The 12,619-nt window shown below is 44.0% G+C and overlaps 2 protein-coding genes across 3 annotated transcripts; both read right to left on the reverse strand.

The window, feature by feature from the left end:
• Positions 1-233: 233 nt before the first annotated feature.
• Positions 234-10,429, reverse strand: LOC122623094 (vascular endothelial growth factor C). 2 transcript variants are annotated; one of them, XR_006326377.1, is made up of 7 exons: positions 10,178-10,429; positions 4,785-5,125; positions 2,535-2,613; positions 2,447-2,473; positions 1,862-2,352; positions 1,027-1,282; positions 234-831 (listed from the first exon to the last, which is right to left on the reverse strand). XR_006326377.1 is itself a non-coding variant. In XM_043802025.1 (6 exons), the coding sequence occupies exons 2-6, from the start codon at positions 5,058-5,060 to the stop codon at positions 739-741; spliced, it is 966 nt and encodes a 321-aa protein (XP_043657960.1). In that variant the 5' UTR covers positions 5,061-5,125; positions 10,178-10,427; the 3' UTR covers positions 234-738. The 2 variants fall into 2 exon arrangements, 1 of the variants encoding a protein (XP_043657960.1); XM_043802025.1 differs by lacking the exon at positions 1,027-1,282 and having other exon boundaries at positions 10,178-10,427.
• A 179-nt stretch (positions 10,430-10,608) lies between these two features.
• Positions 10,609-12,257, reverse strand: LOC122623093 (zinc finger protein 343). Its single transcript, XM_043802024.1, has 2 exons — positions 11,712-12,257; positions 10,609-11,648 (listed from the first exon to the last, which is right to left on the reverse strand). The coding sequence occupies exons 1-2, from the start codon at positions 12,190-12,192 to the stop codon at positions 11,071-11,073; spliced, it is 1,059 nt and encodes a 352-aa protein (XP_043657959.1). The 5' UTR covers positions 12,193-12,257; the 3' UTR covers positions 10,609-11,070.
• Positions 12,258-12,619: the final 362 nt, after the last annotated feature.

A 12,619-nucleotide genomic window follows, 5' to 3' on the forward strand; every position in this document is an offset into this window, starting at 1 on the left:
CGTGGACGATAGATGGCGCTAGTTGCAAGTAGCATAAAGTGTTGGTTACTACCCATAGATGGAGCTATGTTCGTTTACTTAAAGTGCTCGCAGATGGCGCCACCAATAACATGGGCTTAAATAACATTTAAATAATACTGCAAATTTAATAACATTTTTTCGTACATTCAATTTTTTTTTAACTTGACACCAGTTTATCCCCCAAAGACGATGTGAATTAAAATACATTTGAATAATTCAATACTTTGTCTGTATTTTCTTTACGTAAACTTAAGTCTAACAGTTTTTTACAAAAAAAAGTTACATGCAAATGAAGTACGGCGGATTATTGGAAAGCGTTTAATTTGTGGACAACTCATTTTGGATGACTTAAAACTTAAACAAACGGAAATCAACAAGTGTGTACAGGGCCGCGACAAAGTGAAAGGCGCTTAAAAAGTTATATAAACAAATTCATAAAAATTAATGCACAGGATATGCGCAGAAATCTCTAAGGGTCTAAAATTCTTTTGAAAGTGTATCTGAAAGTGGAGATTTCAGCCGAGATTTCTGCGCAGCCATTTAAAGTTTTGGTTGCAAAAGGGGGTAAATACTGTGTGTTAAGTGTAAGGGGGATTGCAGTTTTAGCCTAGGTTTAATCGGTAACTATAAATAATATAAAGTACACGGTGCAATTCCCCGGCAATTGCCTTCTCAGTACTCGGGGATTCCCCGCTAGGAAGCTGGCGTTCGTACTCCTCAAACGCTGTACAGGGTGGTGTTATCGGGGTCCACCTGTACCGCCTGGACAATGAAGCGCTTGCGATCCAAAACATTGATGGGTGCAGCCGGCTAAGAAGGGTAAATCAAATTAAATCAAATTAATTAACAAATTAAAGTGTTTCATTGCGGAATAACTCTAAAAGCAGGAAATTGGGAAGGCGTTATCGAAATATTTGAATTTTTCAGGATAGATTAGACATGCAGATGGAGATATTAGCAATTCTGAGCGGGTTCAATAAACATTTAAGCAGGACAAGTACTCACACAATGCAACTCCCTTCTCCCTCTTTTTGCCTCAACTCAGCTATATTTATTAAATGTATTTTCATTTATTTGTCAATCCTTAACCAATCGCTAAGCAGAAGTTGCTAATTTAAAGTTAGTTTTTTTTCGTTTTTTTTCGAGAAAGTTAATTTAACAGTATCACAAGAGTTTTAGGACTCGCAATCGAACAAATTTGTGTGTAGTGTGTGTGTGTTGTGTTTTGTGGACTCTAAGAATAATACTCGACATTTTTAATCTAAAACGAAACACAAAAGAAACAGCGGTGAAAACATACATACATTTATAAAGTGACTTAAATTACGTAAAAGATATGGAGTGTGTGCCAGCAGTTGAACAAATAAACAATAATAAACGGTATTAAAACAGTCTACTCTAAGATTAAACGACAACCAAAAACGAGACAGTGGGACCTGAGTACTGTGAACTAATAGCTATTTAGTGTTTTTCGCTAACTACTTTAACTGCATTATTTGTATTATTTGGAAAATATAATTGGTTGGTTTAAAAGATCAAATCAAACGGAAACTCCTTGGCAGAAACTATAGTGCTAAAGAATTCGCGCAGAGCTTTTAAACTCTATTATTAAGTAGTTCTATAAATTGCTAAGAAACTATCAACTGTAGGGAAAAACTACAATAAATAAGCGAGGAACTTGTCGAGAGCGCTTAAGCTAGGGAGCCACCACCAGGAACCAACCGCAAACCAACCCTGGACGAGCACAACCGATCCCCAGACCAATCCCTGCCCGTGGAGCCTCAAGGGAGCCTCCGTGGAGCCTCAGGGTAGTAGTTGTGTCCTATCGGGAGCCACTCACGTCGGTGCACTTGCACTGCGTCTCATCGAAGACGGTGCCGGTGGTGCAGCTCTGGTTGTAGCGGCAGACGCAGGTGCAGTTGTCGTCCACCCAGTACTTGTTCTCCGCCTGCTCCAGGCACTTGTCCCTCGCGTCCGTGTTGTGGCACTCGCAGCGGCACAGATCCTTGCGATACGACTGATACACGTTGCAATCCTCCGCCTTGGTGCGGCAATCGCAGCGGCACTGCGTATGCTGCTCCACGGTGATGATGGTGAACGGCCTGCGACCGCTGGTGGCCGCCCGGTCCACCTTGCGCACCCGCAGCTGCACCTGCTCCACCTCCGTCGGCTGGCAGGAGATCAGCGTGGAGCCGCAGCATCCATTGCACCGGCTGATGCGCGTGCACGCTGGCATGTAGTAGTAATTGGCCTCATCCTCCGCCGGCGGCTTCAGCTCCACGATCGTCGGTTGCGGGGAGCAGCTCGCCGGCGTCGCATTCCTCACAGTTGCTGCAGATTGAGGATGGGGTTATCAACTATCTTGGTAGTGCGAGGCTCAAAGGAGAGTATATCAAAGCAAGAGTATTTGATTAGTTATGCTTACATTTCATGATGCTGCGCTTGAAGTTTTCTGCAAAGAGCGAAAGATGATTGGATATCGTGGATATGCCATGTGATGTCCCAGTACTCACCCTTGGAGGAGGGCATCTCGCCGGACACATCGTAGTCGGCGGTCACGTTGGTCAGCTCAGCGGACACGGCCAGTGGCAGCTGTAAGATGGATGGGACATGGTTTCAGCTCACCCGCACATTCATTTCCACTTAGTCATTGGCCACTACCACCATATACCACATAATACTACCGTTTGCCCATTCCGAATCGAACTCCCCGTCGATTGGACGCCGTGATTCCATTGAAAAACGGACGGCAAGTGCATAGAAATGGTTTGAATAAACACCAAAGCGACGCCAACGTGCGTCACCTAGCTATTTCGACTGTTCCCAGCGGCGGAGGAGCAAGTGAATCCGCCTCGTAACCACGTGCCGAGTTCTCAGTTTCGGCCAATTTGCACGTACATATGTACGTACGTATGTATGTATGTATCTGTAGCCATGCTCTGGGCCATGATTCATTAGCGACATTTGCGACTCCAGCCGCTAATTGTCCAATCTGGCGGAGATCGGCATATATATGTGTGTATATACATACATATGTTTATAGAAAAGAGCAGCAGCAACTGCGTCACAAAGCGGAGAAAGTTCAAGGGCAAACGACAAACGATCGCCGAGGAAATGGCATATTTTATGAGCCAACCAACCGCCGTGATAATCACGATCGTAAGGAAAGCAGCTGTGCTATTAGAACTATTTGTGCAGGCAAAACTTAAATTATATTTCTAACTTTTCCACCGAAAATGAATAATAAGAAAAAAGCATGTTCTGCATGCTTTTTAACTCAGTTTTTGACTATCAATTTAAAGAAGAAAAGCTATGAATAGCACCTTTTGATACAAATATTCCAACAATTAGCAGTTCCAATATTCCCATTTAATCATAACCATTTATTTACGCAGAACTAATTTCCAAAAGGAATGTTTACCGGGAATAATAGATGCCCCAATCCATGTACATATTTATTTATTGATAAGCTTCCAGGAAGTGAATCGCATTTCTACCACTAATTGCCATCCGATATCGGAACTGTTTTTGTTTCGACTTCTGTGCTTAGTTGGTTCACTGACTTGGTATTTGCCGAGTGCCCAGAAACCGATCCCCCCACTTGTTTACCCAGCCAATATGACTGCTCCACCGTAATCCCCCAAGAAAGCAAACCCTTCCACCATAAATATAAATGTATGTATCTACATAAAAGTATCTACATAAATGTATCTGCATTGCTTTCGCCGCCGGGGAAGGAAATCTTTTGTTGATCTGGGCAGCGAGGCAAACAAAACTTTTGGTTAGAAAGTGTATGTGGGATGTGGGGGTCCAATGTGAGTAACGCCCAATTAAAAGCGTAATGCGAATTATTTGTTTTGGAATCAAGGCGGCACTCGTTATCAATGCCAAAGACGCAGACAGAAGCAGCAAAGGCGCGCACTGAGAGAAATTTAGGCTGCACTATGAAGTGTTACTAGTCCGTTACTGTTAGTAATATAATGCAAAGTAATATATATATAAAAATAGCCATCTGTAAAGGTTTGCTTTCATTTCATTGCGTAAACAGATCAGCTTCGTAGATACTCAGTAAACTTCGTTTAGTTTCTACTCCTTTTTCGCTGCGTGAGAAGATGCCGAGACAACGGCGCCACTGTCCACCGGCTGCTCCCGATCTTTGGCGGGGTTTTGGGGTCTGGGGTCTGGGATTGGGGTCTCTGATCTGGGATCCGAGCTCTGGGATTGGGGATTGGGGATCGGGTTGGGGTTGGGGTTGGGGTTGTGCAGCGAGGCTGCGCCTTATCAAGCTGCAAACAAAACGGCGGCGATGACGCTGACCCAAATAGGCGATGTCTCTACGCGACACAGTGGCGCCACCTAGATGCAGCCCGATGTTATAGTAATATTTACTACATACCACACTGACTAACTAATAATGCGATTTACTCATGGGATTTCGTAGGATACATTTTTGACTGCAAAACTTTACACTTAGTAAAGTGACAGCAAATCAAAGTCACATTCTTGGTTTTTTTTGAGCAGGGTTGAAAAACCCAAAAATAGAGTAACTGGAATTACCCTCGAAACTCTAAGAAAACCCATTTAATTATATCACTCCAACCCGAATCTGATAAACATATGAAATATATGTACTTGCTCAAAGCAGTTTTCAAATATTTTAACTTGATTCTTACTCTTTTTCCAATAATATATGTTCATACTTATATCCCAATAACATATTACTTTTAAATATTATCGAAATTAGATTGTAGCATTTGTCTTACCGTCAATGGTTTACCGGCTTCCGCGGCTGCTCCTTGACAGCAGCTGCCCTCCAGTGCAGCCGGCGCCGCATTGGGATCGTCCGCCTGGCGCAGCAGGCGCACCTTCGTCTGCGTGGAGGAGGAGGACGTGGCGGCGGCGTAGAAGAACCGCTGCGATGGCTGCCTATTGTTCGGGGACACCAGGGAGCCCGCCGCTGCCTTGCCGTCGACCAGGAGGACGAGGAGCAGCAGTGGCAGGAGGAGCAGCTCCCGGTTTTGGTTTCCGATGCGGGACATGGCCAGGCGGATGTGTTGGAAGAGCAGCTCCCAACGGTTGAAGACACGGAATCTGTTACAATTAGCTAAAAGCAAGAGGAGAACCACTAATTAATATAAAGATTAACATACTTTCAGCTATTACAATTCATTAATAGTTTACTAATTCAATAATTAGCGCAAGTAAACAATTGCAAGGTGAGTCATATATGAAATAGTTCAGCTAAATCTGGTTTGGAAAATTCTTTCCAGCCGCGAAGATTCGAGATGACGAGGATTCCTATTCTTCTGATAGTTTTATTTGGATTTTTTTATATGGTTTTTTTTTATATAGTTTTTTTTTTTAATTCTGTATGCCGAGAGAGGTGTGAAGTCGCCCTTTTATTCCAGACTCCCTCTGACTGATTTACGACTTGGGGTTGGCAGATGTCAGAGTCAGAGTAAGATTCAGAGATTCATATTGTTTTCCTAGGCCACAATAACAATAACAATAACAACACCAGGGTCAATTCTTCGGGCAGGTGTGTTCTTCAGCTGTGGGTGGGTGAGAGGTGGGCGGGCAGGTTTTCCATTCGAATTGGGGTCACTTCGGTTGCGAGCGCGTTGTTGACCAACGATGGAGGTAGCAGCGAAAAAAACCAACTTGACATTGATACAAAAACGTCTTATCACTCGCGAGGGTACGAAACGGTGCGTCAGGCATATCAATGAGGCAATCAACCTGTCGCGGGCACAGGAGACAGGTGACCGGAAGTGCCGTACGTTAGTCACCAGCTGCACTAGATAAACACCCCTTTATTGCGATTGAAATCGTAAAGTTTTCAACAACTAACGCACAATGCCGATTAGACAATTCTAGAGGTGTAACAAAACAATAAAGTGATACATTGTGTAAATCAACCAATTCTGACTAGTTCAAGATGGTTACCAAACGACTGAGTCAACTAATACGCCCTCCCCTGCGCACTGTGCTTACACGGTATTAGACAATGCAACGCCACCACCACTTTTGGCCATGAATGAGCCGCGTTTGTTCGACGGCTCTTTTATTATGGCCATGCCCTGACTCATAAATCAGCTACACTTGTGTAGTGATGGCTTCAAGCCATTAAAACCCTTCAAGGCGACAGGATTCCTGTGTAATCGCCGGCAATCTGGAGGAATTCTTCAGTCTCTGTTTCCTGTCTTCGGGGCTCTATTTGGTCTATTTCGTATGCCAAGTGCGTATGCAGCTTAGTATTTCCTGCATATGAAAGTAGCATTCAGCGTTCTGTCACTGATTATGTTGCACTGGAAAAAATTATGCAATTTTGTGGAAAATAAATCTTAGGTAACATGAGCCAACTGAAGAATTCTCCCTCTGCTTGCGAACTGAAGAATTCGCGTTCTGCTTGCGAACTGAAGAATTCGCGTTCTGCTTGCGAACTGAATAATTCGCGTTCTGCTTGCAAACTGAAGAATTCGCGCTCTGCTTGCGAACTAAAGAATTCGCGTTCTGCTTGCGAACTAAAGAATTTGCGCTCTGCTTGCCAACTGAAGAATTTGCGTTCTACTTGCAAACTGCAATACGAGTTGGTAAGTTCATGAATTTATTTGCAGTGCAGGCTCCACTGCGGCTGTGGCATTTAGTGCATTTTATTATTATTTGTTCTTATTCTCGGCACTCCCTTGCGTTCGCATGTTCTTGTTCTTCTTTTTTGCGTACTGCTCAAATATGAAAATTCTTATTATAGGTCAGTTCGCGTTTCCCTTTCAGCTGCCCAGCCTGCGCTTCTTCTTCTTGGGCTGTCGATAACGTAACGCACGCCTAGTGATAGTGATAGGTCCCAGTAGTACATGCATACATACTATATGATATGATACATATATACAGATTTGTATATAGCCTTATAGCTTGCTGGTCAAGGCGCTTTATCAGCCTAGTGAATAGCAAGCAATAAAAAAAACACAACAAATAGATGGCTATTGTAAAATCGCAACAGTCGTTCATTCATTAAAATGCAAAACAAAAAATAGAAGACAAGGAAGTGGGGAAGATGTAAACATAGCTACATACATATATGCTCCCCCATGGATCGGAAAATATATAGATTGGGTCTGGGAAACAAGGTCTAACTGCTAGCATCGTTTTAAAGTCGAAAAACGTTTTTGCAAACCGTGTGTAAGATAATAATAATACAGATAATAATAATAATTTAAATGCATATGTCCGGATATAGATATAGATATTTAGATATCCAAAGTTTCCAACTTTTACTCATCCTAACACTAAGCTAAAGAATTTGCGTTGATCTTTGTGAAGTGGTCCTGATTTCGTGCAGTGCATGCGGGGAGACGAAGAAGGGCAAAGTGAGCAGAGAGAGTGGTGCAAACAACAACACAGGAAAGGAGATAGCAGAAAGTGTGGGAGCGGAGGTGAAAGGGGAAGGAGAGCAAGATCGGATGGTGTTAAAAATAGCTTTAAGCTCGCCATGTAACGGGACTCCTTGGGAGTTTCAATTCGTGTGTGTGTTTCTGCACTTGCGTTTTTAGGTGCAGTGGGTGTACAACTGTTTTTTTGTGTGTTGCAATCAACATACACACACACGCACACAGAAATCAGCTATCATTGTTTTCCTTTCGGGTTTCCTTACTTTTCTTGGCTCTTTTTAACAGTTAAACAAATGCCGATTGATATGACTGACCAAAAGTCTCTCTCTCTCTCTCCCTCTCTCTGTTGCCAGGTGTCACGCACACCTGTGTGATTCATCTTGACATTCCTGTGCCCTCTTGTTGTTGTTGTTCTGTGTTTCATTTTTGGCGGCTGCTGCACAAGCTTTGTGTGCAATAACAGCTGTTAACTTAACAGTGGATTGCCAAATTCGGGATAATTTCCAATTGGATTTTTGAAAGTATTCGAATAATTCACTAGTCTATCTGAAAAGCATTTTAATGGATCTTACTTTGGCTTAAGGAATTAAAGCGAACTTGGATGTTGGTTCTACGTGTGGTAAGCTGATGATTGCACAACCTGCCGCATCGAAGGTCTCTTCAACCCGATTCAACGGTTAACATTGCGCGTCTAGTCAGTTATCAGTTATCAGTAGTTGTTATTGTTGTTGTTGCTACTGAGGCATTTCGTCAGCGCAGATATTACAGATCGACAGGCAGTGTGAAAGAGAGAGAGGGAGAGAGAGAGAGAGAAAGAGAGACGGGGAGTTGGGGTGGGAAAGAGAGAGCGCGAGGCACTGACTGCGTACAGATTACAAAATTCAGCACGTTTTTAAATTATAAATATGAATGCGAATACTTATTGCAAAAGCGACAGGCTTGCGGTTCGCTTTTAATACCTCGTACTAAAGAGGTATGCCAACTTCTGGGACATTCTATCAACAATGCGTATGTGACCAGGTAGTGTACCAAACTAAGCAATAAGGTTTAAGGAGTAACCTTCATTTCTTAAAAAATGTTAAGGAAGGTATGTACCTATATGCAATTTCTATTCCCCAGGTATCATATAGTCGATAGACCTCACCTAAATGATCTGTATTAAGTTGGCGCAGGTGGCAGCTGTATTTACTCTCCCACCTTCGAGGCATTCCTTCCCGGTGCGTCAACCGAAGATATCAAATCATTTCCAGTAATCCCAAGGAGAAGGCGAGAAACCGAAAGGAATCATCTCGGGACCGCGATCCCCACCACTTGGGCGGTCCCAAATTAAGCGAAGGGAGTGCCCCCCAGCCAGGCAATTGCTCCACCCTCACCCCCCCCCCCCTGCGGCACAAGAATTCCAAAACAAAAGGAAGACTCGAGCGTTAATGATAAGCCTGCGGAGGCGGGGGCGTGGCAGATCAGGGAACAGGCCCAGAGCTTGTCTCCCCGTCTGGCTATGCGCCCAGGCAAATCAATTACAATATAGACATGATAATCATTCCACTGCATCCATGGGCCCCTGTGGATGGCGAGCCGCGGAGCAAACAACAAACAAGAAAAGGCAAAACTGGCGGCTACCGGAGGGCAATGGGCAATGGGCAGTGGCCAGTGGGTTCTACAAGTTCTACAAGATAAATTATGGATTTGCTCCCCAAAGGGCTACCAATAGCTTCCAAAGGGATCGGGTCAACGGCGCCGTCTGGAATGCGAGCTCAAGATTAACCGATTTCAACTTTCGGAAGGCGGAAATATTGGCAAGTTTTTGAAAAACTAGGACAGATCTTGATCTAGGAATGGTTTCTTTGTAAGACATACAATCCTTGCAAACTGTTGGTCCAGTTTTTCCATCCCATATAAGTTCCGATTTGGAAATATATATACTATATTTGCACACAACTTAATGGGGCATTTTAATGTTGCTGAACGTGATTGTTTTACAAAACAAAATGGTTAGAAAGTATAACAATATTAGATTAGGTGTGACTTTTGTGAGCCAACTTTATCATAAAACGTGTTACTTTTTAATAAATAAACCCGCAAATGTACATTAAAAACAAAATAATTTTTAGAAAACGGCCATTCAAAACATGAAATTTGGTTTGTTATAAAGTTCTATAAAAAGTAACTCCTTAGTTTGTTGAACTTTATTGAAGATTTATCCGCAATAATTCGATCATAAACAACTTGATATACGGCAATTTAAGGCAGCGACTACATTTAAGCCAAGTTCACTTGCATTAATGAATCACAAATCTTCGATTCGCACGCGATTTGACGCAGTTTGATTTGAATACCGATTAAGCCCGGCTTAGACTTTGTTTTTTAGCCGCTGGGGAATTCAAGCGCAACAGTTTTCACAGGGGTTTTCCACAGGCCCACTTGAATAACTCAACAGCCAGATCAAAAAACGTTAATTGCAATTGTACTTTTCTGTTTTCATTTTTTTGCTTGTTTTTTTTTTTTTTTTTTGCATTTGTTAATGATAAAACAGTGTTCTGGTTTTGGTCGAAAGCTATTTGGAAAAAAGTATAACAAAAGGCTGTGCGCTGTGGAGAGCTTTTTTAAGGCCCGGCTTCACTGGGGCAAAAGTGGAAAAACATATAAACAATAACAAAAAGCAGTTTCAGTTTAAATGTTAGTCGCAGTCGAGGGTCGCGCTGGTTTTGTTTGGTTTGTTTACGCTGCTGATTTGTGTTGAAATGATTTTTTCAACAGCCATCACTTACTCTATGGAAACACGGCTCGAAAATTCTGAATATTATGTTATTATGTTCTACACGAATATCACCAGCACACAAATGGTTTAGCACGTAACGGTAAACAAACAAAAAAAAAATTAAATATATAGGTGTGCACAACTAGGCTTTTGTATTTGGCGATTTGTGATATATGATTTGAGCGACGAAGTCGAAGTCGGTGGTGTTAGCCTCGCGGAGATCGGCGGAGCTGCGATCCAAGCACCAGCAAGTTCCGTTCAAAACTGTCGCGTCGTCGGTGTGGGCCAAGTTACTGCGCCCCTATCACAGTCCCCAAATAGCAATAACAATAACAATAACAGTAGCCGTAGCCGTAGCAGTAGAAGTAGCAGTAAGCAGCGGTCGCAGCATTACGCTCTCCGCTCCGCTCCACTCCACTCACATCCAATCCGCTCAGCGCTCTCCCGATCTTGGGGCTGCTCTGGGGGCCTGGAGCGGATCAGCTGGCAGCTAACAGCTAACAGCGGCTGCACGAGATCAGACCTACTGTTAACGCTGTGAGAGCGCCGTCGCGACTTTCGCATACCCTCGCACAAACTCGGTTCAAACAAAAAGCGATATATATCTTGCACTCTATAAAGTGATGTGTCTTAAATAACATTGGTACCTACTAAAACAATTTCAATTATTTATAGTATCAGTAAGTTCTAAGGGTGTAAATTAAGGCGTCTTGTAAGCAGTTATTATATAGAAAAAAATTAAGATACGATTTTCAAGTTCAAGTTCGCTCGGAAAAACATTTGCGATACCCCCGATGTGGACTTTAAAGAATAAATACCCAATATATTAAGCGTAATTCTAGGCGTGAAATGTTGTAACTTACAACACCGAAGATAGCTAGGATGCCCGCTAGGATGACTGCCTCACGGATGCTTCTCATACACATGCCGTTCGAGATCGATGGCCCGGAAGAAGGGCCACAGGCAGAGTTGGCAGACGTAGTTGCCTTGCCCATGGCCGCGATCCGTGGCCATGTGCTGGGTGAGGTGGCACCGCTGAGCGAATCTCTTGCCGCAGGTGGGACACAAATGCGGTCGGTGGTCCAGGTGCTGGCTGTTCACGTGCTTCTTCAGATGATCGGCGGTGGCGAAGTCCGCCTGGCAAATGTCGCACACATGACCGCGCAACAGAACGTGGACACGTTGCAGGTGGGAGCGCAGGGCTTCCCGGCTGCCATGGCTCTTGCCACAGTAGCAGCATTCCTGGGGACTGCGTTCGTGAACCTGTTCCAGGTGCCGCACTAGGCTCAGACTGCCGGTGAATCCGTTGGCGCAGAAGGGACAGACAAAAACGCTTGGCTTAGTGTCCAAAATACACGACTCCTTGTTCAGGTCCATGGGCCAGCCAAAGGTCAGATCGTCGTCCCAGTCGATGCTGGGCAGTATGTCCTCGATGTTCTCCTCCAGCATCTCAAGGTCCTCCGTTTCATCGACCTGGCTGCCTGCCGGGATTGTATTCAATATTAATATTCAACACCACAACAGTTTCTAAGCAGGATACCTACCTGCATCACTGGCGGTGGACTCCAGGGAACGCAGGCTATGCACCTCCTCGGCATGCTGCTGAAGCTCCAGCATCCCGCTAAAGGTCTTCACATCGTTGCAGTTGTCCGCGCACATGGCGCAGTAGAACAGCGACTGCTCGCCGTGCCAGGTGACCACATGGCGGTACAGGAACGTGGCGGACGCGTACCGCTTGCCGCACTGCAGGCACAGGAACTGACCGTCGACGTGCTTTCGCTCCCGGTGCCGCTCCAGCCGCGCCTCCTCGCCGAAGAGCGTCAGGCAGTGGCGGCAGACGAACAGCCGCCTCAACCTGGCCGCGCACTGCTGCTCGTGCCGCTTGGTGGCCAGATGACCAGGGAATCCCGCCAAGCAAACGCCGCAGTGGTACATGCGCTTCTTGGGCGGCTTCTTCGCTGCCAGCCGCAGGGCTCCGCGGTTGCCCGCTCCTGGTGCCTTCGGCCGGATGGCCACCGGTTCCATGGCTAATATTAGCTTGTTTAATTTAAATTGTATTTACAAACAAAACTACTAGCTGTCTATCGATATCAGAAGGCGCGATATGTTATCGATTGACGGCAAATGCCGCGAAACCAAAAGTGTGACCGTAGCTTGAAAGCTGCCGAATATATAAGTATGCGACCACACTAATTGATAAATGAAATTATTTTTATTACCGATAATATAAAGATTAATAGCAACAGTACATACAGATTCAGTTTAAATAAAGAACCAATCAATCATTTGACATATTCCCATTGAAAAGAACCCGCGCTCGTACATTTTCGTCACTTGAATATTTATTGTACTTCATTTAAATCATTTTGTATTTGAATTTTTTTTTACATACTTTTATGGTTTTTAATTTCATCAGCATAATTCAATAATATATATTTTTTGTATAGTATAA

This window comes from Drosophila teissieri, chromosome X (genome assembly GCF_016746235.2).
Source record: "Drosophila teissieri strain GT53w chromosome X, Prin_Dtei_1.1, whole genome shotgun sequence".
Lineage (NCBI taxonomy): Eukaryota > Metazoa > Arthropoda > Insecta > Diptera > Drosophilidae > Drosophila > Drosophila teissieri.